Here is a 27,943-nt window from a genome sequence, read left to right as displayed (position 1 = left end):
TAATTAAATGAGCAAGTTAAATGAATTTGGATCTGCAGAAGATATTAAATAAATTTAAGGAACAGCAGAAAGAGGGGGGAGTCAAATTTTGGAATTTTAAATGGATGGTAAAACTAATCAAATGTGTAAATTTGAAAAGTGCGTATCTTTAAAGAATTGCTGCTCAGCTCCGAGGGGCCCCTTGCGCAGAGGAGGATGGAGGAGACTGGCTCACCTTGAGCAGCTGGTCTTCCCATTCCTTCTGGGACAGAGAAGCCTTCGTATTTGCTGGAAGACAGAGGAGAGGGGATTCGCACAAGGATTCCTACTCTGCATCACGATAACTGAGGACCCCCCAAGCTCAGTGCTCCGTCCCCTCCTGGCTGGGACTGGCTTCTCTTCACATCCAAGGGGGAGTCTTCTCCACACCCCCCAAAAAAGCTATGCAGTTCAGGCTCCTGACACGGAAATGGCAGACCCAACACATGCCATATTTGAACAACTGGCGCACCCCCTATAGAGCGGCTGCTTCTACTGCCACAGATTCCCTGGAAGGATCCTGTGGACACCAGAGCCTCAAGGGGCTGCTCTGCATTTGGGGCCAGGCTCGTAGCTCCCACTCTATATGGAGGTGCCCCCCTCCCGATCAAAAGGGGCGGCAGAAGAGTCAAGGGCTGGGGTCCCTTCCTGAGAGAGGTGCTCTGCGGCCACCTCCTCACCTTTACCTTCCAGGTGTTCCACCAACGCGGGGATCCGCTTGCCCCACAGCGGCCCCAGAGCCTTGTGGATGCTGAGGTGGAGCACGTTCAGGAGGCGAAGGACGGCGGCAGCACGGCCCTCCCCCACGTAAGGCTGGGAAGACACGACCTGGGAGGGAGAAGAACAAGGGGGGTTGCAAGGGGGCCTTCCTGGAGCCACACGCCAGAGCCACAAGCAGAAAGCCCTTGCAAGTTGGGGAGGGGGGAGCTTCCAAGCACAGCCTTTGGCTGAGAGCAGCACCCTGGCTCTCCCTGGGGCAAGGGGGGGCTGGTCATTTCAACCCTATGAGCCGCCCACAGGGGTTGTTTAACCGGTCCACGAGCTGCGTCCGAACCAAGCCGCCTGCTCAGCAAGCCCCATGCGCTGCGTTAAACCGGCCCAACGCGGCACCAAAAATTGTGTCTGCGCAGATGCAGACGCTGAAAATCACTGCTGTGACACACACACAATCCAGCCCACAAAGGAATCTCTGCTGGAGTGAACCGGCCCAGGCGAGGTAAACCTTGCCAACCCCTGGTCTAAATCCTGTATTCACTAGAGATCCAGGCAGCTGCAACAGCAAAGGACCCGGCCTGTGGAAAGAACAGCTTCTGGACTGAGGACGGCCACGTGCCTAACTGGAGGGCAGTTGGGCACAGGGAGAGAGCGCCTGGACTGGGGAGGGGAGAGCCGTTCTCCAGGGCACGGGGGCATCTCTGCCAGGGTTGCCAACGCACCACCCAGTGTGGCTCCACAGGCGTTCTCACCCATGGATCAGACCAGCTCCTCACACTTACCAGAAGCCTTGCCAGGAGAGCATGAGGGGTCGGGAGCGTGGCTGCAAATAAAGAGGGGAATGAACAGTAAGGCAAGACCTCCTGTGTCCACGCACTGTGGGAGAAAGCAGGCGTGGGGGGCAGCAAAACCCCAAGGTCTCCGCCAGGCTCCTTGCAGGGAAGAGTTTGGGTCCCGGGGCCTGGCCTGCGCAGAAGCTTCAGAAATCAGAGCCGGTCTGTGCAGGACTCAAGCTGCAGCCCCCCCACCCTCAGAAAGGTAGTTTGCAGAAGAACAGCATTTCCAACATCTGCCCGAATCAGGCAACATCTGCCTTCCGCTTGCGCAAGCTGACTTTATGAAAGCGGAGATTTCAGCAAAGAGCCAGCGCTCCCGGCAAGGGCACACCCAGCCGGCCTCGGGGCAACGGGATACGAACCCCCGGCTTCGTAGAGGAGCTGGAAGTCGGGCTCATCCTTCTCTTGCCTCTGCGCAGCCAGGAAGATGAGGCTCTTGCAGAGCGGGGTCAGGGCGTTGCTCAAGTGGATGGGGATCACAAACTCCAGGAGGTACGGCCAGAGGACCTGCAAGGGAAAGGGAGAAGCAGGCCTTGGCGAGGCAGAGCAGCAGGTCTCCCTGGAGCAGGCAGGCAAAGCCAGGTGATGCGGGAGGCTCCCCACCTCCCCAGCGCAGCCACTGCAGACTGATGAGCGCATGCCTCAAAAACTGGCCCTAGCCAGAGCACTCCAAGCAAGGCAGAAGCCGCTGGTGCAGCGTCCAGGGCCCAGAGCAAGACCCACACACAGCTCAGCGCCTGCTGATCTTCTCAGGCTCCGAACCGCTTTGGAAGCTCTCTGCGCTCCCTTTGGAGCAGCCCACCAGGAGCCAAGGGGAGGCCCCCAAATCCCTGGGACGCTTTGCAGGTCAGGCAACGGACTGTACCACACACACTGCAGGGAGCGCAGTTTGGTCATAGCTGCCCCGTGCAAGAGCCCAGGATGGGACAGCCGCTCTGCAGCTGGTTTTAAAGAGGACTCTGCGTGACCAGCCTTTGCTAGATGTTTGGCAGCACTTGGTGGAGCCCGGCAGAAATCCTTGATCTGCAACCCGGGAAGCAGCCACATCAGGCCCTTTCCTTAGGGAAACTCACGTCGGCCATCCTGTCGACCGTGGTGCTGATGAGGAAAAGCGTGTTCACACTGATGTCCCGGACGTGGCCGTCCGTCAAGTCCTCCGTTTCCAGGGAATGTCTCCGCGGGAGCTGGGGGGGCTGGGCAGAATCAACGTTACATAGGTAGAGAGCCCAACCCCCCCCCAACCCCCAACCCCCACTTCGCTTCTCACAAGGCCTTTGCAAAGTGAAGCCACCGTGGACACGGGAATGGCAGGTGGGTCCCACAAACCCTCACTGAGACCCTCGGCACCCCATCAACCGATGTGGGAAGACTGGGGACCCAACCCTGAGGCCTGTGGGGGCCTGGAATTCCCAGGGCCAGGTCAAGGAAACTGAACCGGAGAAGCTGGCCGCTGCCTTGGACCCGGATCTTGAGTTGTGGAGAGGCCTGGCCTTGAGGCTGCCTTCCTGGGCCCTGCTGCTCCTCTGCAAGAGCCTCACCTGGTCCGTGGGGAGGGCACACTGCCGGACGAGGAACTCGATCAGGGCTTCTCCGCCTGGCTGCTCCAGGTACCCGTGGTGGGCCATGGCGCTGATCAGTTGCACCACGGCCCGCTTCACCTGCGGGAAAACATCCAGGGAGTTGCCAGCTGGGTGGGCTGCCCTTGGGACCCCTCCTCTTGCCCCCCAAGACTTCAAGGGAGGGGGCTGCACAGGACTGCCCTGCACACAGGTCTCCAGAGGAGAGTGTAGTGATCAGATGGGATTACTATGAGGAATTATAAAATATGCATCAAGCCATCGTGTCCATGATGAAAGCATTGCATTGACTGGGTTTGAGTCATTGACAATAATTTCTGATCAAATCCCACAAGCCTCTGCACCTCTGGCCATTTTTCCTCTACTGCCCATTTCTCTACGCCTGACAGGCACGTATCAGCATTCTGAAACAGGCCAGTTGCTTCACCAGGCATCCTCAGTACATAAAGATAGTAGGTTACTTTGATGTAGTTTGTTAATCTTTAGATAGATCTTACGGGCCAGGAATATTACCCATCCTTCCTCTCATGTCTACTGCTTGTTTATGACCTCTGGAGTTTCCTAAAAGCATTCCTCCTTGCTCCCTATTTTATTTACTCTGGACTACTATGCATGCTCAAATTAGCTCTTTGTAGTTTTAACTTTTAACTTCGTCCCCACGTGGGGTTTTTTGAAATGCTCAGAGGAAATCTGATTGGTTCTTACAAACACTGTGTAAAAAGTTCTTTTGTGAATAAAACGACCTGGGCCAAGGGGTGGAGAGGAACTATTATGCGCACCCCTCCCAGAGTCTTGCTGGTCAGGCCTCTGTGTGTATTTTATTAATCAGAGTCCAATCCTTCCTTGCTTTGGGAATGCTACAGAGAGCGGGGCTCTTGCTGCCCTGGCAGTGCTCCCCCAGGACCACGGAAAGGCCTTTCAAAACATCAGGTTGCACAATTCCAGCCTCCCTGACCCTTTCAGGGCAGCTGCCCTGAGTAGGATGATGAATTTCCTACATGAAAAACAGGCCTAGGCAGCAGCTCCAGGCCCCCTGCCCAGAAAGGGAGCCACGTTCAGCCCTGGTATGGATGAGGGGCTTGGCCTGGCCATGTCCTCTGCAAGATCCAGACTGTCGCCAGGGGCAGCAGCTGCACTGGGCTGGGCAAACTCCTGCCCCACAGGGCGCCTTAGGCAGGAGGAGCAACTCCCCCCCCCTGCATCTCTAAGTGGAAACCACAGGCTGGGCACAGGGGACGCCACTGCCCCCTCTGGCCCTCTGGCATAAAGGGCAACCCAGAGGAACCTTGCAGAGCAGAGAGGGCTTGAGGGAGGCATATAAATGCTTGCAAGAAGCTTCTGGTGTGCACTGAGCCCGGCTGGAAGTTAGCAGAGCAGGCCTGGAGGGGAGGAGAGCTGCCTCTTTCTGTCCCGTCCCCCACTCACCTTATTGCTGTTGTCCTGCAAGGGCAGCTTCATGGAAGAAAGGATGAAGGGCTTCTTAATCTCCATCTGAGAGGCTGGGCAGAAGAGGGACAAGCAGAAAGGGCCATTTAGCCGGCCAAAGCTCCATGCAGGTGCAAGGCAGCCCTGCACCACTGCCACCCCAGCCCCATATCCAGCCCTCCATGCTCCTTCGATCAGGGAGCACAGCGTGGGACCCCCAACTGCCCCCCAACCCAGAGCTTTGAAGACTGCCACCCATGGAGGAAAGGAGTGTGGCCGAGGCCACGGAGGCTATTTGGGCAGTGCTGGCCGGCAGCCAGGCAACGCAGCGCTTCTCATGCGGAGACACCCAGCTGCTTCTCTGTCCCGGCCTCAGAGCGGGCTGTCCTAGCAAGAGCCCAGGAGCCTGGCTGAACCGAGGATAGGGATAATCTGCTTCTGCTGGAGATGCACCCACAACACCCTCCCTCTGCAGTCCTGGCTTGCTCATTCTGAATTGGCCCAACCCTGGAAACAGCCTCGCACCTTTCTCTTTCAAAAAGGGACCAGGAAAGACTGCTGCAGGATTGCATTTCCCGGCCCAGGCCTTTTCAGACAAGCCAACAGAATGACCCCAAAGAGTCACAGCAAGGAGGACAAACAGGGTCTAGACCTGGGGTTTCCCACAGGGGGGCAATTTGATGCTTAGGGGGGGGGCAATTCAAGAATGAGTTATGAACAGTGAATGGCCCTTTAGGCTTCCTCCATGTGAACAGGAGTTCACTTTTTGAATAAGAAGAATTATATGTCACGGTGGAAGGGGGGGGTCAGGATTTTAGAGATGCTTAGGTGGGGCATGGCCAAAAAAAGGTTGGGACTCAAAGAAGGCGAGAGGCAGCCAACTCAAAGCTCACCCACCCTTGCCAAAACCGGACGCAGGATGAGCCACACAGCAACCATGGGGACCCAAGTGCAGCAGTGTAAACGGCCGCAGGGGGGCTGGGGCCAAGTCCCTGGCCTGGGAGCTTGGAGGCCCCCAAGGACTGGGCGGGGGGCGCTCAGCTTGCAAGGGCCCCTGAGGAAGTGCAGGGGGCATCTGGCCACAGCTGCTCCTTCTCTGGGGAGCCTGGGAAAGGCAGCCCCCTCCCCTCCGCCACTCACGGGCACTGTTGATGATTTGGCGTAGGATGGTGAGGGTTCCCACTCGCGTCCGCTCATTGCCCGACTCCAGCTTTGGAAGCAGAAATCCCAGCAAACGGTCCGGGAAGGAAGAGGCTGCAAGAGGGAAAAGTCGAGACCAGGATCGTCACCGCCGTGCGAGGAAGAGGAGTGTCCTCAGTACTGGACTGGTGACCATTGCTTAAGCTGGGCTCCAGGCTGGATAGACTATGAGGAAGGGGAAGGCTTGCGTTTTCTTGCCGAGTTATTTCCCCATTTAATTGTATGCTAGTTTGTTGTTTAAATGCATCTCTTTGTGCTGAAGGGGGGTGTTTATATTGGCCTTCCAACAGCAGTAAAATAAGTTGTAGTCCTATCTTAAAGGAGCAGGTGGTTGATGAGGCCAGAAGATGGTCTTTAATGGTTTTATAGCAGGTCTGTAAAATGTAAAATATAAAGTGTTTCTAATTTGTTGTAAAATCAGGCAATTGCATTTCATCCAGCAGAGCTTTGCTGCTACTGAAGGCAAATAAGCATAATGGTCACAAATCCAATACACTCAGGATTGGCACAGTCCGTAAGAAATCCGGTTGCAGCAGACTTCACTTAAACTTACAATAACTTATCATAAGTCTAAAACCTTAACACCAAGCGTAATACTGTGCTCACTCAGCCACTGCCAGCTGTGGCCGGACAACCAGGTCAGCCTTCCATGCGGACACACAAAGGGCTCCAACCCAGGATCTGGAGTCACAGGGCAGCCTCCCCACCCCTCCTCAGCCTTAGGCCAGGCCAATCCCTGCACCGATCCAGGAACCAGGGGGGTCCTGTGCAGCAACGAAGAAGCCAAAATGGACACGTGACACAAAACCGTTTGCCGACCAGGTCAGGCAGCGGGAGAGAAGGACTTAAGGATTTGTTGGTTGAATAATAATAATAATAATAATAATTTATTATTTATACCCCGCCCATCTGGCTGGGTTTCCCCAGCCACTCTGGGCGGCTTCCAACTGAATATTAAAAACAGTACAGCATCAAACATTAAAAACTTCCCTAAAGAGGGCTGCCTTCAGATGACTTTTAAAAGTAAAATAGTTGTTCATTGCTTTGACATCTGCTGGGAGGGCGTTCCACAGGGCGGGCGCCACTACCGAGAAGGCCCTCTGCCTGGTTCCCTGTAACCTTACTTCTCGCAATGAGGGAACCGCCAGAAGGCCCTCGGCGCTGGATCTCAGTGTCCGGGCTGAACGATGGGGGTGGAGACGCTCCTTCAGATATACTGGACCGAGGCCGTTTAGGGCTTTAAAGGTCAGCACCAACACTTTGAATTGTGCTCGGAAACGTACTGGGAGCCAATGCAGATCTCTCAGAACTGGTGTTATGTGGTCCCGGCGGCCACTCCCAGTCACCAGTCTAGCGGCCGCATTCTGGATTAATTGCAGTTTCCGGGTCACCTTCAAAGGTAGCCCCACGTAGAGCGCATTGCAGTAGTCCAAGCGGGAGATAACTAGAGCATGCACCACTCTGGCAAGACAGTCTGCGGGCAGGTAGGGTCTTAGCCTGCGTACCAGGTGGAGCTGGTAGACAGCTGCCCTGGACACAGAATTAACCTGTGCCTCCATGGACAGCTGTGAGTCCAAAATGACTCCCAGGCTGCACACCTGGTCCTTCAGGGGCACAGTTATCCCATTCAGGACCAGGGAATCCCCCACACCCGCCCGCCCCCTGTCCCCCAAAAACAGTACTTCTGTCTTGTCAGGATTCAGCCTCAATCTGTTAGCCGCCATCCATCCTCCAACAGCCTCCAGGCACTCACACAGGACCTTCACCGCCTTCACTGGTTCTGATTTAAAGGAGAGGTAGAGCTGGGTGTCATCTGCATACTGATGAACACCCAGCCCAAACCCCCTGATGATCTCTCCCAGCGGCTTCATATAGATATTAAAAAGCATGGGGGAGAGGACGGAACCCTGAGGCACCCCACAAGTGAGAGCCCAGGGGTCTGAACACTCATCCCCCACCACCACTTTCTGGACACGGCCCAGGAGAAAGGAGCGGAACCACCGTATAACAGTGCCCCCAGCTCCCAGCCCCTCTAGACGGTCCAGAAGGATGTTATGGTCGATGGTGTCAAAGGCCGCTGAGAGATCCAGCAGAACTAGGAAACAGCTCTCACCTTTGTCCCTAGCCCGCCGGAGATCATCAACCAGCGCGACCAAGGCAGTTTCAGTCCCATGGTGAGGCCTGAATCCCGATTGGAAGGGATCCAAATGGTCCGCATCCTCCAGGCGTGCTTGGAGTTGTCTGGCAACCACCCGCTCAATCACCTTGCCCAAGAATGGTAAATTTGAGACTGGGCGATAGTTGGCCAAATTGGCTGGGTCTAAAGATGTTTTTTTAAGAAGCGGTTTAATGACCGCCTCTTTCAGCGGGTCTGGGAAGGCTCCCTCATAGAGGGAAGCATTCACCACCCCGCAGAGCCCATCGCCCAGCCCTTCCCGGCTCGCTTTTATCAGCCAGGATGGGCAAGGATCCAGGAGACAGGTGGTCGGTTTCACTTGTCCAAGCAGCCTGTCCACATCCTCGGAGGTAACAGATTGGAATTGATCCCATGTAACAGGACCAGACAGAACTCTAGCACTCTCCCACCCTGGCCCTGCTCCCACGGTGGAGTCTACCTCCTTCTGAATCTGAGCGACTTTATCTGCAAAAAACTTTGCAAAAGCATTGCAGGAGATCTTGGGGTCCCTACCAGGCCCTGGTGGTGCAGGTGGTTCCGATAGATTGCGAACTACCTGAAAAAGTCTCCTGCTGCTGTTTTCTGCAGATGCAATGGAGGCGGTGAAGAAGGCCCTCTTCGCCGTCGCCATTGCCACTTGGTAGGCTCGACGTTGAGCTCTAGCCCGTGTCCGGTCTGATTCAGAATGAGTTTTCCGCCACCGGCGCTCTAGCCGTCTCAACGATTGTTTCATCACCCTCAGCTCCGGGGAAAACCACGGGGCTGTCCGGGCTCCATGCAATCGGAGAGGGCGCTTCGGAGCCAGACAGTCAATAGCCCTGGTTAACTCCGCATTCCAGCGGGCCACCAGGGAATCAGCTGAAAGGCCATCAACTTGGGATAAAACATCCCCTACCACTCTCTGGAAGCCAATTGGATCCATTAAGTGGCGGGGGCGGACCATCCGAATCGGTCCCCCCTCCCTGCAGAGGGGAAGGGTCGCGGAGAAGTCCAGTTGCACCAGGAAGTGATCTGACCATGGCACTTCTTTTGTTTCGCTTTTAGATAATGTCAGATCACCAACATCTGTAGAGGTAAACACCAAGTCTAAGGCATGTCCGCGGCTATGAGTTGGGCCAAACTTATTCAGGGACAGCCCCATGGAGGCCATGCTTTCCACGAAGTCCCGAGCGGCCCCTTGTAAGGTCGTGTCGGCATGGATGTTAAAATCCCCCAGGACAACCAAGCTAGGTGTCTCCAGGAGCATATCCGCCACGACCTGAAGCAGCTCGGGCAGGGAATCCTTGGTGCAGCGGGGAGGTCGGTACACCAATAGGAATCCTGTACTGCCCCTATTGCCCAACTTCCAGAACATGCACTCAGAAAATTGGGTCTTCCCAATAGGACGCCTGGTGCAGACTAATGACTTCCTAAAAATCACTGCAACCCCCCCTCCCCGCCCACATGACCTGGGTTGCTGTGCGTAAGAGAAACCTGGTGGGCAAGCAGCGGCAAGGACAGGCCCATCTGCCTCATCCAACCAGGTCTCTGTCACACATGCCAGGTCAAATCCTCCATCCACAATCAGGTCGTGGATGGCAGTGGTTTTATTCATCATTGACCTGGCATTGCACAGCAACACTTTCAGGTCATGTGGGTTTCCCTTGCTGATTCCAGTATCCTTCCGGTCAGGACCAGACCTGGAGGCAGGGATAGTCCTCAACCAACGACTAAACCTGCCTCCTCGGTAATGACATGGTCTGGTCTTAGCGTAACTCCTCCTCCGGCCCGTGATCACTGAGATCGGGTGTCCCAATACATTCCCTCCTGTGGAACCTGCCCCAGCCATTCTATTGGCTGAGGCCCACTCCCAGGCAGCCCTGACCCTTCCCCTTAAAAGGCAAAATACAAACTATATAATAACTTAACAGAATAATAAAAATAGAAGCACAGCAAAAAACAATAGTGCTAAAATTAAACTGTTCCCCACCCTAACTAAATACTTAACCAACCGCAAACAGAAATAAAATTATAAAATTATAAAACATTATAAAAAACAACCACCACCATTTAAGGTGCAGCAAATTAAAAGCAGTTAAAGCATTTAAAACCATTTTGTCACTTGCTGCAGGTAGCTGCTCAGGCCTCTAAACTGTAGTGGTGAGTGCAGGCCCCGCCCCCTAGGCCAGATGGAATTGGCAGGAGAGGGAGCGGTCCTCCCAACACTCAAGCAGGCAGCAACAGCAGCAGTGTCTCAGAGGCCTTGATGGAGGCCCTCAAGCTGTGGCGATGAGTGCAGGCTCCCCCCCTAGGCCAGATGGAGTTGGCAGAAAAGGGAGCGGCCCACCAAACACTCAGCAGAGCAGCAGCAGCAGCAGCAGTGATGTCCCGGAGGCCTCTCTCCGGCCTCTTATGCTGTGGCGGTGAGTGCAGGCTCCGCCCCCTAGGCCAGATGGAGTTGGCAGAAAAGGGAGCGGCCCACCAAACACTCAGCAGAGCAGCAGCAGCAGCAGTGAATGTTATAAGCTGCCGTTCAAGTCAAAATGAAAGAAGATTCCAAGGCAGTGTAGAAAGAAATGCAAAGTTACAACTACAGTGGATGCTCGGGTTGCAAACGTGATCAGTGCAGGATGCACATTCGCAACCCGCAGCGTTCACAACCCGCGTCTGCGCACGCCCAGGTTGCAATTCGCCGCTTCTGCGCATGCGTGACCGCCGAAACCTGGAAGTAACCCGTTCTGGTACTTCCAGGTTTCCGCAGTCCGTAACCCGAAAAAACAAAACCTGAAGCGGCTGTAACCCGAGGTAGGACTGTATGTTGTAACATAGACAATACAACTAAGAGGAATAAAAGCATTCCACCAACTAAAGATACCATAATTCAAAAAGCCTGGGCAAACGAGGTCTTAAGTTGACACTGAGAAGTTTGTGGTGCCAGTGCCAGAGGCTCTCGCTTGTGAGGCGTTCCACTCACTCAAGGAGCCACCACAGAAAAGGCCCTTCCCTGCTGCACTGAAAAATGTGCTCCATCGCCTTCAACATGTTGTGGCTCTTTTCTGAACCTTTTCCAGCTGGGAACTTGAAGACCCCTCAGCTCAAAACACTGAAGCTGAAATCCCCCAGCGCCCCCTTCTGAAAGGAGAGGAGCCAGAGTTTTGCTCCAGAGCTGATCCCACAAAACACCACGACCAAAAGCCAACGCGAGAGCCAAGAGAACCCACATGGGCCCCCTCCTCCCCTGTCCAGACACGGGTTATCCATCAAAGCTGCTCCTGGGCCAAACCCTGGCTCAAAAGCTTAACTGAAACGAGACCCCGTTTCAGGCTGCCCCCAGACACCTTCAGGCACCTCGTCCCAAAAGGGGGGATTGGAAAATGGGAGATAGTTGTTCTAATCTTTTGGGTCCAGTCAGGATTTTTTTTTTAAGACAAAACAGTCTCACGACCGCCTCCTTCAACTGTACTGATGTGCTGGGACTGCAGCAAGGCCCTCTGTGCTTCGTAAAAAGAGATAACGACAGGGCTCTAAGGAAATACAGGCTTGCCAAAAGATTACTCAAGAGATATGGGGAGGTGGAGAGAGAAAGAGGAAGAGCTCTTGCACAACGGAAGTGTGAACTGGAGGGCGAAAAGAAAAGAAGTCGCACTTTGACAATGGACAAATATTGCCAGAAGTCCATGTCCCTGCCAGAAACAGCTCCTTGAAGAGCGATGGCTAGAGAGCCCTGTGATTTATGGCACTGCAGGAACCCCAAAGTGGGAAGGGAGCAAAACACAGCAAGGCCAGAGGCGGCACAACAGCAGGGCAGCCAACCTTTGCAACCCCGAGTGCCAAAAAGGAAGTTCTGAATTTCGTTCCCAGTCACACGCACATGGGCTCCTATTGCTCAACATGTCACACCCAGAATTTTCAACTCTGCACTGTCGCCAGGAACTGGGGAACCTGCAGCGGGCAATGCCCTCCTGCTCAAGGACTCGTGACGCAGGACACCCAGCCCTACATTTTTGACCCGGAGGACAGCCTCAGCAGGTGCCCACAAGGCACAGCTGGAAGGGGCATTCCTTCTCCGAGGGCAGACCATTCTCCCAGGGCCACAAGCCTCCAAGCAGGCAGCGGCTGTGCAAGCTCTGCACGTTGCAGAACAGGAAGGAAAAAGCTCCTCCGTAACTGGAAGAGCAGAAGTCTGCTCCTCTCCAAGAATAGCAAAATTAAAAGTGGGACTTTGACTTACAACGGATGGAGCGCTTGCAAAAAGCAATGAAAGGTCCTGAAGTCCCACTGAAAGCCCTGCCCACCCTGCTCTCCCTCCAAGCATTTCACCACACTCTGCCCAAGTCAGCTTTGCAGCCTTGAGGACTAGTAAGATGGTTGCTTCTTTCCTTTTCTTTTTTCTAAAAAAAAGATTATCAGGAAACTCAGCTCCACAATCAGCAGCCACAGCCAACTCACAGTGGTTATCCAGAGAGAGAGAGAGAGGAGAGTTCTCCCTGGGCTCTTACCAAGCACCGTGAAGCAGCGAAGGACCTCATTGTGATTCTTCAGTTGGACTGGCGTGGAGGAGTCCAGAGGGGAGCAGATCTGCTCGAGGGAGGAGGAGAAAAGGCCAGTGAGGCAGGAACAGGGGGGCAGCCATTTTACTACATTTATTGTAGGGGTGCAGATATCCAGAGTGTGGAGGTCAGGTGGGATTGCTATGAGGAATTATAAAATAAGCATCAAGCCATTGTGTCCGCTATGAAAGCATGGCGTTGACTGGGTTTAATTCATTGACAATAATTTCTGATCAAATCCCACAAGCCTCTGCATTTCTGGCCATTTTCTCTGCCTGACAGGCACGTATCAGCATTCTGAAACACAGGCCAGTTGCTTCATCAGGCATCCTGGGTCATCAAGATGATAGTTAGCTTTGATGTAGTTTAATCTTTAGATAGATCTTAAGGGCCAGGAAGGAGATGGCAAATACTGCCATCCAGCCTCTCCTAAAAGCATTGCTTCCTCTTTTATTTACTCTGGACTACTATGCATGCTCAGAGTAGTCTTTGTAGTTAAAAGGATTTCTTCTGATCTGACTTTGTCCCACGTGGGGTTTTTTGAAATGCTCAGAGGAAATCTGATTGGTTCTTACGAACACTGTGTAAAAAGTTCTTTTGTGAATAAAACGACCTGGGCCGAGGCGTGGAGAGGTTTATTATTATTGGCACCTCCTCCCAGAGTCTTACTGGTCAAGCCTCCTGTGTGTATTCTGTTAATCAGAGTCTAATCCTTCCTTTGCTTTGGGAATGTCTCAACTATTATTTATTATTATTATTATTATTATTATTATTATTATTATTATTGCTCTCCAGCAGCAGCAAGCCAGTGCACCATCTGGGGCTGATAGGAAGGGTGGTCCAAAGCGCTTGGAGGGCCCCTGCTTAGGCTGGAGAGGCAGAGTTTAAAGGTTGTTGTCGCCCCCCCCCCCGGCCCCCTTTCCCCACCTGGAGCTGCAGGGCGTTGAGCAGGGCTTCCAGCTGCGTGTCCAGTGTGCGGCTGCCGATGTTGACTGCTGCCTCGAGGATCTGGCACAAGCTCTGCTCAGAGGACACAGGGCAGGAGGGACACAGCGCAGCCCCAGGTTAGCAGCCCCACCCTCTGGGGAAGCAGCAGGGGAGAAGGGCCCTTTCCCAGCCCCACACCCAGGTGAGCCCCCCCCCCCCTGCAGACCAAGGGGAGAATGGCTCCTTCTCCGCATCCGGTCTTGGCAGGACTGCCCAGCCCGCAAAGCAGACGGACTCTGGGAAAGTGGGACGCTTGGCAGCTCTGCCTCTCGAAGTCTTGGGAAGGGAAGGGCTGAAGCCTAAAGGACCGGTGAGCTTTGGCAGCAAAGCCCAAGGGGAGAGGCCCCCACCCCACCCCCCGTCCTCTCTCCCCGGCACCCTTCTCCCTGCCTACCTTGGACACATAGTAGGCCTCTGCTGGCTTCCTGTAGAGGGTCAGGATCCCCGGGATGAGGCGAGGGAGCTGCTCCTCCAGCTTCTCACTGGGCAGCAGGTGGCTCATGGGGCCAAGCGCCTCCACAACAGCCAGTCGGAGCTGCAAAGAGGGGCGGGGGGGGGGTCACGGGACTTCTATTTTTTAATTAATTTTTATTGCATTTCCAATTTTATCATAATCACGGCTTCCATACATAATTCAATAAACTCAAACATCGCTCTGTCTGAGCACGGACGTCCTCCCGCCCCTCTCTCTGACTTCCGTACATATTTACTTTGTTCTTAGCATTTCCATAACCACCTTTTTACCTTCTCTCTTGTTTTTGTATTCCCCCTCATTAAATGTAGATCAGCCCCTTATATTCCCATTACAAAACATTTCAATTCAAAGCCACAAACGTTTTCAGGTGCTTACAAGGCTCTTTCATATATAATACAAGGGCCACTGGCCCTCTAAGAGCCCCCCAAGAGACGCCCACCCTGGCCAGAGAGAGCCCTTCGAACCCGGCTCTGAAGCTGCTGCTGCAGCAAGGAAGGCTGGGGATGCAGACCTCAGTCGGCCTCCGCCATCAACACAGGGCAGAAGGGAGCAGCCTCCATACTGGAAATGGGCATTGCGGGAGATGGGGACTGGGACCACCCTGAGAACACGGACTCAACTCCTTTTTCAAATGGTGCCTTCAAAGCCAGCTACTGGGCCCTCACAGGAGTCATAGCATTGCTCCCAAACAAGCCACCCCAGCAGAGAACCAGGTTTACCTGAGATCCTGACAATTTCAAAAGCTCTCCCTCCCCATGCCCTATTCCTCCCAGTCCACAGTCCCTGGCTCTTCCAGGCCTCATCGAAGGACATCATCCTTATGCCTTGTTTGCTCCTTATCCAGTACAGTGGGACCTCTGGTTGTGAATGGGATCCGTTCCAGAGCCCCGTTCGCATCTTGACACGAACGCAACCCGTGTCTGCACAGGTCGTGATTCGCCGCTTCCGTGCATGATGTCATTTTGAGTGTCTGAGCATGCGCGAACGGTGAAACCTGGAAGTAACACGCTCCGTTACTTCCGGGTCGCCGTGGAGCGCAACCCGAAAATGCTTAACCCAAAGCTACTTCAAGCCGAGGTATGACTGTACTCTAAAGGGGCAAGGAGAGAGACACAGGGCTGCATCTCACCCTGGAAGGGCGATTTACTCTGCAGGACATACAGAGCAAGGTGCGTGCGCAAGGGAGAGACTGGGAGCCAGCTGACGGCAGCCGCCTCCAGCGTCATCTATGGAAAGGCGGGTCTATAAATGAAGGCGACCACGACACACCGGCCCTCGTGGGTGGAGGAGTCACAGGGCCAAAAAGGAGAGCCCAGCGGCAGAGATTTGTCTGGAGCAGCAGGCAGGGGGGAGGGAAAGGCTCTCCTCTCCCCAGGAACCCCCGACCCCCAGCTCAACCTCTCGCCCCACCTTTGTTTCCCGGGTCTGCAGCCAGCTGTTGAAAAGGACTTCGTAAGCACTGAAGAGGTCGTTGGAGAAGGTGTCGCGCCTCACCGTCGGGTCCGGCGCCTGGTCCAGATTCGCCATGTACTCCTGGATGCTCTCGCTGAAGTTCTGCAAAGCTACAGAAGAGATTTCATGCCAGCTGTGGCTCCACACTGCCCCCCAAGTCCTCCCTCAGCACATCTGGACGGCTTTAAAACAGGACTTCACTTTTATCCTCCACAAATTTGTCTCCCAGCAGTCCCCGGGGCAACCAAGTGAGGGAAGGAGGTTGTGGAGCTCCTGTTCTGCTTGCGGGGTTCCCATAATGGCCCCTTAGCTGGGCCCTGGAGTGCACAGCGCCCCCCCCCCCCTTAGCCTGATCCAGCAAGCAGGCTCTTCTGATGCTCAAAACTATCAGCTGCCCTTTAGTTTCCCTGAGAGACAGAGCACAGCAGCCTTATCAAGATCTTGGCCCCTTGCCGGCAAGTTCAACATGCACAGCGCCCGCCCCCTGCAGGCCCCACCCTCAAGACTCTTTGTTTGAGGGGTGGGCAGGAGACCCTTCGCCCTCCTCTGATCACCCAGACCAGAAAGAGCCCCTTGCGACTAGTCACCTTGCGTAGGATCCGTTTGATGTGAAGGCCGGCTCAGGATTCCTGGACCTCAGCAGGAAGAAAAGCTTCTCGGGAAATTGTCCTGAGCACAGCCTCCCCACGCAACATATTCTACAGAGGTTTGGGGCTTCTCTGCACCTCCCCTTTCCTCAACTCTTTCCAGGCACAGCCTGCGCTTCAAAGCTCTGTGTCCGGGCACCTTTTGGGGGCTCTGGAGATTTCCCTGCAGAAGCCTGCTCTTTAAAGCTCAATCGGAGCAAATGGCAATCTGGGAAAAACCTGATGTTTGCTCCGATTGAGCACTAAAGAGCAGCTTTTCACGGGGAAAGTTCTGGGGCAAAAAAATATCTATGCTCAGACACAGCGCTTTAGAATGTGGACCCATGCCTGGAAAGAGCAGGGCAAAAGCTAAGTGTGGATAAGCTCCAAGACGGGTTTTTAAAAATGTTTTAAAACAAAATCAAACATACAAGATGTACATGTAAAGGAGATCAGTGAGAATTAATACCACAATAAACAGGCTGAGCACTCAAAGCTGGAAATCTGATTTTTAAGAAGCCAGTCATGGGTATGGTTAATGGGCGCAAATGTTCTTGTCATGATGCATTCAAGCAGGGGTCGGCAACCTAAGGCCCAGGGGCCAGAAGCAGCCCACAGAGGCTGTTTACCCAGCCCAAGAGCCGCCCCCAAACTGAGCTGCCCATTCAGCGAGTCCCTGCGTGCTGCGCTAAACTGGCGCAGCGCGGGGACTGTCTTCTGCGACTCCAGAAATCGCTTCTGCACTGTTGCAATTTCCAGCATCTGGGCATGTGCAGAAGCAATTTCTGGCATCACACTGCGCTGGCCTGACCCATGGAGGATCTCTGCGGGAGTGATCCGGCCCCTGCCCACTAAGCCTTGCTGACCCCTGCATTCAAAGGTCAAAACATTAAGAGGGGGAGTGGACAAACATTTTCCCCAACTTCAATTAGTGATTTTAAAGACGAGAGAGAGTCCAACAGTGTTTAGTAGTAAATGTGGTCCCACCAACACATTCTCTGACAGTTGTGCACTAATCAGAAGACAGAGAGATGCACAGGCAAGCATGTTCTTGGGCAACAGCCATGGCTTTGGGATGAGCCCAATGTGGCCATCGCAGTCCAGAGCATGAAGACCACCACTAATTCAGCCGGGGAAACTGGAGCCACAATGCCTTTCCTACCTGATGGAACGCGGGGCCTATTTATCCCACTTCCTGTCCATGAATCCTAAATAAAATAAAATTTGGCTCCTGGGCATTCAGTGACTTGACCCACAGCCCTCCAGGGACAAATGTAAGCCGTGTCCTGTTAATATGGACACAGGCAAGAAATCTGCAAGAGAACGACCAGGAGCAGAGTTCGGTTTGCAGGAGACAGAGGCAAGGAGCTTTCTGGGTGCGATGCCAACATCAGGCATGGATGGCCAGAGTGCCCCTATATCCATCGTTAGCAAGAAGCCTCACTGATTAACTTTGGAGTGGCTGGGGACTGAGTGCCATTTAACGCCACAGCTAATGTGGGGCATTTAGAAGATGCCATTATTCTTAAGGGAAAACGCTCTTCACAGAGAGAAGAAGGCATACACAACTTGAGCATATTCCGTTGTTTGGCCTGAGATCCCTTTCTGCCCAAGTGCTGAAGACATGCAGCCCTGCCTGCTCCCCTTCCACAAGGGCACCTACGAGCCACAGCTCCTGCCTGAGCCACCAGAGCAGGGGGGGACCCTGGCCGCCTTACCGTAGCAGAAGACGGTCCTCATGTTGTCCTGTTTGGCCATCCCCAGCATGGGCAGCATGGTCCCCAGAATAGAGTTCAGGAACGGCACCATCCCAAACACTGGCAGGGAGGAGGAGAGGGAGGGAAGCTGGATGAAACCAAGTCCTTTGGGGAACTCGAACTCAGAGCGTCAGCCTGGATAACCTATGGGGAGCTGGTGGTGGTGCAGAGGGGAGCCCCCACACCTAGTCTCTGGCCCCAGAGGACACCTGTGCTCTCCTAGCCACACCGTGGTTCCAGACCACCCATTCGTGTCCTGGCCCCTCTCCTCTCCAGGGGGAGAGAGCTACTAGGGATTTGGGGGGAGGAGAGAACCACTGACCGTTGGTCATGGAGAGGTTGGCGAACGTCTGCACAATGAAGTAATGGGGCACGATGCCAGGCTGGAACTTGGTCAGCACCTCCTCCATCACCTTGTTGATGAAGCGCCTGCCAACCGCCACCAGGACATTGCTGGCCGCCTGCTGCCACTCAAAGATGATCTCCTGGAGCAAACGGGAAGAAGAGGCCTCTGCTGCAACATGGGACTGCCCCCCTCGTGCCCGGGCGCCCCATGGGGCGGGCAGGAGGACCAGGGAGAACCCACAGGCGGGTCTGTCGTGGCTCAAAGGCAGCCAGAGGTCATTTTCACTTTGTGGCTTAGGGCCCTGGTATTTACGGGACCACCTCTCCTGGTTTGCCCCACAGAGGACCTTAAGGTCCATGAAGAACCATAGTTTAGAGGTCCCGGGCCCTAAGGAAGTCAGACTATCCTCCCCCAGGGCCTTCTCAGTGATGGCTCCGACCTGCTGGAATGCTCTGTCCCAGGAGACCAGGGCCCTGCAGGATTTAACCTCCTTCCGCAGGTCCTGTAAGACAGAGCTATTCCGCCTGGCTTTCAATTTGAACTTAGCTTGATCTTTATTCCCCTTCCTTCCCTCCTCCTCCCCTTATATGATTACCCGCTCTGGGATCCCACAGCTAATTCTCCACTGGCCCAAATAGGACTAATTTAGCCAGCTAGCCCTGGTGTTCATCAGAATTTCCCCCCTAAATTGATTTTTGAATTTTGAATTTATTGTTATTCACGTTTTATACTGTATTTTATGCAGTTTTTGTTGCATCAATTAAGTGTTTTAAATTTGTTGTTAGCCACCCTGAGCCCGGTTTTCTGAACCGGGAAGGGAGGGGTATAAATAAAAATTTATAATTATCATTATTTGCCAAGAGCAAGAGGAGAAATCAAAGATCCTCAGAAGGTGGGGGTCTGCGTGCCCAGAGCAGCTTGCAGGCATCTCAGCAACCTGGGAAAGCCCCCTCCAGCCAGGCCCCTGAGCGAAGAAGCAGCGCTCCCTGTACCTTCGACTTGGTCATCTCGTTGGAGGCCAAGAAGATGACGATCTTGGCTGTGCTCTTGTCCAGCTGAGCCAGGTTGCTCCTCACCACCGCCTCCATGGCCCTCAGGATGATGATGCGGTGCGGGTAAGCCAGCTGGAAAGGGGGGAAGGGGAAGGACAGGGGTCAGGGGCTGCCCAGAACGGCTCTGCACTCCAGGCCAAAAATCCAAGGTCACTTGTGCATTGCCCCCCCTCAATATGGGGCACAATCCACCAGGAGGTTGTTGAATGGTTTCTTTAAATATTAAGGTACATTATTATTTCGCAATAATGTGTATTTCTTTCTTTTTTTTTTTTTTTTTGCATTTTAAAAACAAGTTTATTGATATTCCATATATATACATTATTTCCGTATTTCATACATCTCATATATTTTTGGACTTCCTTCAACGTCCTTGACATTCATTCGTATTTGTTTCTTTTGTGACGCATTCCACTCTTTCATATTGCCATTAGTACCCCCTTTCATACATTGTTTCCAATAAGCAATACTTATTAGTGCTTTACAGTGCCTCTTTAAAACCTACTAGCGTTGTGTTTACTAAACATTTGTTCTCCAGGTATCCCGCAAACTTTCCCCAGTCATCTATAAATTTTTGATCCTTAATATATCTAATTTTCCCTGTTAATCTGTCTAACTCCGCATATTCCGTCAGTTTTAATCTCCACTCTACAGTCGTTGGTCCCTCTTCCTGTTTCCATTTCTGCGCTACCACGATTCTAGCTGCTGTTACCGCATACTGGAAGATTTTACAATCCATTCTTTTAATATCTTTTCCCACCATGCCTAATAGAAAAGCTTCGGGCTTCTTTACAAAAGTGTAGCCTAGTATTTTTTTGATTTCATTATAAACTTCCTCCCAAAAGCTTTTAACCTTCCCGCATTCCCACCATAGGTGATAAAACGTCCCTTCCTTCTGCCTGCATTTCCAACATTTATTGTCTGTTTTATACATCTTAGCTAGTTTTACGGGTGTTATATACCATCTATATAACATTTTAAACATATTTTCCCTTAATAACACACATGCTGTAAATTTTATATTCACTCTCCACAGTTTTTCCCAATTCTCTAGTTGAATATCATAGCCGAGGTCCTTTGCCCACTGAGTCATCACCGTTTTAACTTTCTCATCTTTCATATTCCATTCCAGCAATATTTTGTACATATTTGACAGATTTTTCCGATCATTATCTATAATCTCTCTCTGGAATTTCGATGCCTTTTCTTCATAGCCCCTCTCTTTCACCTCTTTTTTAAATATTTCATTTATCTGAAAGTAACTCAGCCAATCATATGTATGAATTTTTACCTGCTCATATGGTTTAACTTTCCACTTCCCTCCTTCCTTCAATACCATTTCTTCATACCTGCCCCATTTTTCCCCCATATTTACTTTCTTTACACTTATCATCTCCATTGGGGCTAACCAGTGTGGGGTTTTTGGTTCTAGTATGTTCTTGTATCTATTCCAAACTTCTATCAAAGGTCCCTTAAAGATATGGCTGCAAAATCCCTTATGCACTTTTATCTTATCCCTCCACAAGTATGCATGCCACCCAAATTTGTTCGTATACCCTTCCAGATCTAACAGTTCTGTATCTTCCAACTTTATCCACTCTTTTATCCAACAGAGGCATGCGGCCTCGTAGTACAGTCTCATGTCTGGTAAAGCGAAGCCCCCTCTTTCAGTGATGTCTGTTAGTACCTTAAACTTAATTCTGGGCTTCCTTCCTTCCCAGACATATCTAGAGATCGCCCTTTGCCATTCTTTAAATTCTTTTGTGCCTTTTATTATGGGGATCGTTTGAAATAAAAATAACATTTTGGGGAGCACCATCATTTTGACCATTGATATTCTTCCCCATAATGATAATTTCATCCTGGCCCAGACCTCCAAATTTTTCTTAATTCCGTTCCACGCCGGGATGTAGTTATTTCGGTATAAATCAATATTTTTGTTGGTGAGCCAGAGTCCTAAATATTTTACCTTTTTGACTACTTCAATTTCTGTTTGCTGCTGTAATAATTCTATCTTGTCTTGATCCAGATTTTTAACTAACATTTTTGTCTTACTCTTATTCAGTTTGAATCCTGCTAACTTTCCAAATTCCTCCATCTCCTCCAGAATTCCTTTTATACTGTCTATAGGGTCTTCCACCGTTAATACCACATCATCAGCATATGCTTTGACTTTATATTCATTTGAGCCTAACGATATTCCCTTAATTTGTTTATTTTGCCTTATTGCATTTAATAGGACCTCCAAAACAATTATGAATAGCAGCGGCGAAAGCGGACAACCCTGCCTTGTCCCTTTAGATATTTTTATATCTTCTGTTATAACATTATTTATTATCAGCTTCGCCTTCTGTTCAGTGTAAATTGCTTTTATACCATTCCAGAATTCTTGACCCACTTCCATAATTTCCAAATTTCTCAACATAAAATCCCAGGCCACATTATAGTAAGTGGATTTAAAGAAAACTCCGGGGAAAGGGAAGAAAAACACATTCCGGATATTCTCCGGACACTTCGAATTACTGTAATACCGTTTCGGAGCCTTCATTCATCTGGGACGTTTGTTAAGTCTGTCTACTTTTCCTTTCTGGATATAATATTGGGGCTAAGGCAAGAGGTAGGAGCGGGGGAAGAACAACGGAAATCCAGGCAAACAGGAAAGACTAATTAACCAATTTTTTAAACACCTAAGAGCTCTACTCTGCAAGCTGAAAGGACTGACTCCCCCTGGTGGATTGAATTAGATACTGCACCTTAATTTTGGAAAAGACTACTTTGAACTCAGCTCTTTATAGGTTAAGTGGTCGTTAGGTGGTAAAAAGAGGGTAACCAGAACATTATTTTGAAGGGGACCCAACCAAATTTTCTAAAAAACTTTAATAAGAGGGGAAAGTATATTGCACAAGATCAGGCATTGTGAGAATTTGTAAATAAGTGGGTAAGGTGGCCCTCTTGTATTTTTTGGTAAAGTGATACGAGTCATCATAGGTAGTTATATTTAAGAAGGTTTACATTACCCCGGGGGATTAACACCTATTGGGGTCAACTGAAAGCTGAATAGTCTGAGTACAAGGAATATACTTAAAGGGATAAAGGAATTCCTGAAGCTTAAAGATAATGTCAAACATTCAAAAGAAGGGGGCGGAGGGAGGTACCCCAACGGATAGGAGAACCTCAAAGCAAGAAACAGAATTCAGAACAGAAATATTGAAGATGTTCGCAGAAATTAAACAAAGCGAAAAAAACCTGGAAATAAAACTGGAACAGGTGGATAATAAAATTGGAAAAATGGATAAAAAGATCGAAGAGACAGTAAATGAGTTAAAAGGACAGATTAAAGAGGTTTCAAAAAGAGTGGATGAGGGACTAAAAAAGACAAAGCAGGAAATGAAAGAAATGAAGCGGGAAGAAGAAAAAATGAGGAACGAGATAGCAGATTTAAGCAAAATACAGGAAGAAATTAAAGATTCCATCGCAATGAATGATCTAAAACAGAGAGAGACTAACTTAAGATTGAGACAAATCCCAGAAGTACAAAATGAGAATATAAAAGAAAGATTAGTGAAGGAAATAGCACAGTGGATGGAAGTGGAAGAAGAAGATGTGGCAAGGACAATTATAAATGCATACAGACTGAAAATAAAAACAAATAAAGCCAGGAAATTTCCAGGGGATTGCTTAGTTACATTCAAAGACAGGGAGATGAGGAACCTGGTTCTGCAAAGAAACAGGGAAAAGAGACTATATATTGACGGACACTACATAATCATATTTAAAGATATCCCCATAAGGCTGTTAAAACGAAGAGAATCCTACAAACCACTAGTGCAACTACTTAAAAAAAATAGGATAGACTTCCGATGGGAATTTCCCGAAGGGGTCTCTTTCTTTTATAAAGGAGTTAAAAGAAGACTGACTAGTCTTGAGGAAATAGGAAAGTTCACAAGAAGATATAAAGAGCTTCAGTTGGGGGAGGAAGAGTCGAAAGGTGCAGAAGGGGGACTTAAATTGAGAGAAGAATCAGAACCAGGTGAAGGGGAAGACCAGAGTAGAGGAGAAATAGAAGAAGACGAAGAGGAGGAAGAAGGAGAGGAGACAGAAAAGTTATAGAGCAACACTCAATTTAGAGAAACACTTAAAATAATATGTCTTTAAAATTATGGAATTGGAATGTTAACGGAATGAACGATAAGAAAAAACGCAATGGAATTGAACGCGTTCTAAAAAAGAAAAACCTGGACATTATATGCCTTCAAGAAACCCACGTGGCCAGCAAACATAAGAAAATCCTTATTAATAAGAGGTTAGGGAACGAATTTATCTCTTCGGATAAAAGGAAAAAAAGAGGAGTAGTACTTTATATTAAAAAAAATATCGAATCACACCAATTATTTAAGGATGAGGAAGGGAGAATAATTGCAACCCGTATTGAATGGCAAGGTGAAAAGTTGATAATAGTGGGAGTATATGCTCCAAACGGAAATAAAACAGAATTTTTCAGATTATTGGAAGAGAGATTATTTGACTATATGGATCAAAAAATCATAATAATGGGGGATATGAATGGGGTGGTCTCAACGGAAATAGATAGATTAAGGAAAAATAAGTCAGAGGGAGGGAAACTACCTAAGACATTTTTCGAAATGGTTAAGAATTATAACTTGGTAGATATATGGAGATTGAGACACCCCTTGGAGAAACAATTCACATTTCATTCTGAACCGAACCAGTCGATGTCTAGGCTAGACCAAATTTGGATATCAAACGAATTAACATTAAGAACTACAAAAATTGAAATACAGGCCAAAGTCATCTCCGATCATAATCCCATAATAATGGAGCTGAAGGGAGCTGAAGGACGATCCTTCAGATGGAGACTAAATGATAACCTATGGGACGATCAAAAATTTGTGGAAAAGATTCGAACGAAATTATTTGAGTACTTTACGGATAATTTAGACAAAGGGGTAAAAATAAATGTGGTATGGGACGCGAGTAAGGCTGTCATGAGGGGCCTGTTTATCCAACAAAATGTTTGGAAAAGAAATAATAAAGAAAAAAGAAGTAAGGAGATTCTGAGACAGATTATGGATCACGAACAAAAATTAATTAAAAACCCAAATAATGAAAGGATACTGCAAGAAATAAAGTCCCTTCAAACTCAATTTGCAATGTTAATAAACAAGGAGGTGGAGTGGAATATTAAAAGATTAAGACAGAAAAATTTTGAATTCGCTAATAAGTCAGGAAAATGGCTAGCATGGCAAGTTAAAAGAAGAAAGGAACAAAACACAATTAATAAAATACAAATAAACGGAGAAGAGATAACCGAACCAAAAGGAATTAGAAGAGGATTTGTAGAGTTTTACGAGCAATTATATAGGAATAAGGACAGAAACAACAATAGGAAAATAGAAAGATACTTAAAAGGGAAAATGGTGAGGAAGATCTCGACAGAGCAAAGAGAAAGGTTAAATGCCCCCATCTCCAGAGAAGAAGTAGAAGAAGTGATAAGGGAACTGAAAAGAGGGAAAGCCCCGGGCCCAGACGGGTTCACTTCGAGCTATTATAAAGAAATGAAAGATATATTGAAGGGCCCATTAGCGGAAGTGATGAATAATACCCTAAAGGAAAAAGAGATCCCAAGTACTTGGAAGGAGGCATTTATCACAATAATCCCAAAACAAGACGCAGATCCAACCCAAGTAAAAAATTATAGACCCATTTCTTTATTAAATACAGATTATAAGATATTCGCCGGAATCCTAGCAAAAAGGTTTAAAAAGATATTAGTAAAGATAATTCATGAAGACCAAGCGGGCTTCCTACCAGGAAGGCAAATAAAAAACAACACAAGAAGTATTATTAATATAATAGAATTTCTATCGGATAGATATGACAAACCAGCTAGCTTAATCTTCGTAGATGCGGAATAATGTGTATTTCTTTAAAGGCCAGAGCAAATAACAGGACCTAGTTTTACAGCTGTGAAGCAGTATAGCCGGTGCTGTTAAGTTATGTTAATTAAGCTGTTGGGCATAGTATATAAAGAGCAGCACCTTGCTCTCTCAGTTCCCTGGCAGATGGGTCGCACTTATTGATATAATGTAATGTAGTGCAAAAGGAGTTTTTGTTTTTGTTATTAAAACCTAACAAAAGTTATTTTGCGTTTCTTGAACGTGTGGTCTGCCCTGCACGCCTTCTGCAGCGCAACTAATCTGCAAATAACCAACAGAGGTTCCCTGGCCCCAGAATCCCGATTCTAAAGGCGAGTTTTCTAGCACTTAAAGCAGCAGCAAAAATAAAAACAAAAAAACCCAGATGTCTTCAATATTGGGTGGAGAAGGAGGAGAAGCTTTCAGCAGTTAGCAGGGCTCATTTTGACCTCAATCCCTCCTGCTCTCTCTCCCCCTCAGCCTCCCTCTCCTGCTTCCATGCGCCAAGAGGCTCTCTCCATGCGCCACAGGCATCGCAGGGGCCCCACCCAACTTCAGGATTCTGTGCCATTCGGCCAGAGCCAACCAAGCAGCCAGGCCTGGCCTGCCTCACCTTGTCGTGCTGCCGCAGGTACTCCTCGCAGGCGTTCAAGATCTCCTCCGGCTCCGCTCCTCCCAGGTAGCACAGAGCGCTAAATATTTGCTCGTGGACCAGAGGGTCTTTATCTGTTGTGGCATCCATCAGGGTCATGGCCAGCCCTGAAGAAGGGACAGCAGGAAGCGAAGGCTGGAGAGGAGGGTCCACAAGCATTTCCATTACAGCATTTCTCCCCCCCAGCCATCCAGGGGTGCGACAGACACCCTCCTCCGAGGTCAGTACTCCTGCCAGGCTCATTCCATGGGCCCTGCCTGTGCCCACACCTCAAGGAGTCCTGTTGGTGCTGCTGTTGTGTTTACAGTGCCAGGAGTGACTATCCTGGCTCCTTCCTTCTTTCCTCTCAGGGAGCAAGAGGCCTCTGCACCACTGACGGAGCTCCCCAACTGCAGGCTTCCACCTGGATTTGTGCAAATGCGGCCTCTTTGTTAGCACGGCACTCCCAAACCCAACCCTCATCTCTTGCACGCAGCTCTCAGGTTTGGGAGGGCAACATCTACCCCCTAGGATTCCTTGCAGGATTAGGAAAAGGACATAGGAGTAAAAAATAAATAAATGCATGGAGGCCCAATGGAAAGATCCAGAATTGTGTTTTTTAAATGAATACAGAAAGTGGTCAAGGTCAATTGGGAGCAGGCCAGGCTGCAGCAGACAAACTGCCGAGCTGCCTGGGTCTCGGAGCCCCAAACTGCAGAATGAGATGAGGAGCAAAGGGGAACGGCTTTGGCCTTGGAGGCTTCACTCCATCTTCCCAAGCAACACTGCCCTGTCACAGGGCACAGAGACCCGGGACCACCCTTCTTAAGACGCCACTATCCTAGCTAGGTGCTCATTTGCCTGAGCTCCGTGCAAAGACTTAAGAGCGCCATAGAAAATATTCCATTCTTCCACCAGGCACTCGGAGCACCCAGAATTCGCCACGACCTCCTCTCGTCAGCCCTTGGGGTCCTCTCACCATCAGCCTCGCCAGCTCCCACCCAGCTCCTCTAACGCCTGTGCATTCGTGGAAGAAAGTACGCAGAGGGAAGCCCAGAGCACACACGGCTGGACTCCTCTGCTCTTCGAAGAGCCTGCCAGGGCCAGGCCAATGTCAAGGAGCCCTTTGGCTCCAGAGACAGACCACTCCCAGGGCCACTCAAGAGGACGCAGAGAGCTCTCCACAAGCCTCCTTGGCCTCACAAGAGGACCATGACGGCAGCAGCCCTCCAGGAGAGTCCCTGGGCAGTGAGGCAACGGCCAAGCCGCTTAGTATTCTCTGTGCTGCCTCCTAATCAGCAGACGAGGAACACGATGGGATGCTGGTAAGAGGAGCATTCCTGCTCCCTGGGAGAAGGGTGAGAGGCGCTGGGTATTGGAGATGATGATTAATTTTCTTCACATTTCTATACCATACAGATTTTAAAGAAAAAAGAGTGGTTTATCAGACATTAAAACATCAAATAAAACAATCCAGACTAAACGGGGGCTGAGATGGTGCTGGTGTCTGAACTGGCAGAGCATGGCCAAATCCTGCATGGAGACAATGGGGCAAATCGCCCCTTGAAGGCCACTGGCCCTTACAGAACAGGGACGGAGAACCTTCAGTGGCTCTCTGGAGAGCCCTGGGCTCCAACTCCACCAGCCACAGCAGGAGAAGAGTCAGGGATGGTGGGAGTTGTGATCCAGTTGTGGCTCCGTCGCAGGCCTCTGAACAGGAATCCAAGCAAGTGTAATGGGGCTGCACTCGTGGCCTGCCCCCTGGGGAGCATCTGGCGGGCACAGCGAGACTAGGAAGGCATGCCTAGAGGGACCTGTCGTCTGACCCAGAGGGTGATGGCATGCTGCACAGAAGATGAAATTAGCTGCATGATTATTCATTGCTAAAGGTCGGGGGGCTAAGAAGCTCAGCCAGGAGCAGGCAGCCTCCTGTGTGCTCTGCAGAGGCTGCACATCTTGGCTGCAGCGCAGGAAAGGCTGAACAAAGCAAGGAGCTACATGGCAAACATCCATGGCCACTTATCACGTGAGCCACGGCAGACACGGAGGGGTCCGCCATGGAACGCCACTGGAAGTCTGTCACAGAATGTGGCATCTTTCGGAACCAAACTACATTAAAAGGCTCTCTGTGACCATGCGGGTACAAGGCCTTCCATCTTCTCACACAAATTTTGGCCACCTTCAGCCTAAACTGGCTTAAGACAGA

At 50.3% G+C, this 27,943-nt stretch overlaps 1 protein-coding gene across 7 annotated transcripts in view; it reads right to left on the bottom strand.

Moving 5' to 3' along the window:
• MROH1 (maestro heat like repeat family member 1) overlaps positions 1 to 27,943 on the bottom strand; it is a 58,431-nt gene that overhangs the window by 21,035 nt on the left and 9,453 nt on the right. For 5 of the 7 annotated variants that reach the window (XM_028735930.2, XM_028735928.2, XM_028735927.2 and 2 more), the window contains exons 3-18: positions 25,720 to 25,865; positions 19,111 to 19,242; positions 18,095 to 18,257; positions 17,734 to 17,832; positions 15,348 to 15,499; positions 13,857 to 13,997; positions 13,403 to 13,495; positions 12,425 to 12,503; positions 5,711 to 5,824; positions 4,571 to 4,644; positions 3,107 to 3,226; positions 2,642 to 2,761; positions 1,931 to 2,075; positions 1,515 to 1,555; positions 699 to 846; positions 215 to 267 (exon numbers count right to left, since the gene is read on the bottom strand). In XM_028735930.2, the coding sequence (XP_028591763.2) occupies positions 215 to 267; positions 699 to 846; positions 1,515 to 1,555; positions 1,931 to 2,075; positions 2,642 to 2,761; positions 3,107 to 3,226; positions 4,571 to 4,644; positions 5,711 to 5,824; positions 12,425 to 12,503; positions 13,403 to 13,495; positions 13,857 to 13,997; positions 15,348 to 15,499; positions 17,734 to 17,832; positions 18,095 to 18,257; positions 19,111 to 19,242; positions 25,720 to 25,865 (1,820 nt within the window). The remainder of the gene's footprint in view (positions 1 to 214; positions 268 to 698; positions 847 to 1,514; positions 1,556 to 1,930; positions 2,076 to 2,641; positions 2,762 to 3,106; positions 3,227 to 4,570; positions 4,645 to 5,710; positions 5,825 to 12,424; positions 12,504 to 13,402; positions 13,496 to 13,856; positions 13,998 to 15,347; positions 15,500 to 17,733; positions 17,833 to 18,094; positions 18,258 to 19,110; positions 19,243 to 25,719; positions 25,866 to 27,943) is intronic. The other 2 variants (XM_028735936.2, XM_028735938.2) reach the window with 1 other exon arrangement.

This window comes from Podarcis muralis, chromosome 8 (genome assembly GCF_964188315.1).
Source record: "Podarcis muralis chromosome 8, rPodMur119.hap1.1, whole genome shotgun sequence".
Taxonomy (NCBI): Eukaryota; Metazoa; Chordata; class Lepidosauria; order Squamata; family Lacertidae; genus Podarcis; species Podarcis muralis.
Note: the sequence above shows the minus strand (reverse complement) of the source record. Positions and strands in the feature narration are given on the sequence as shown.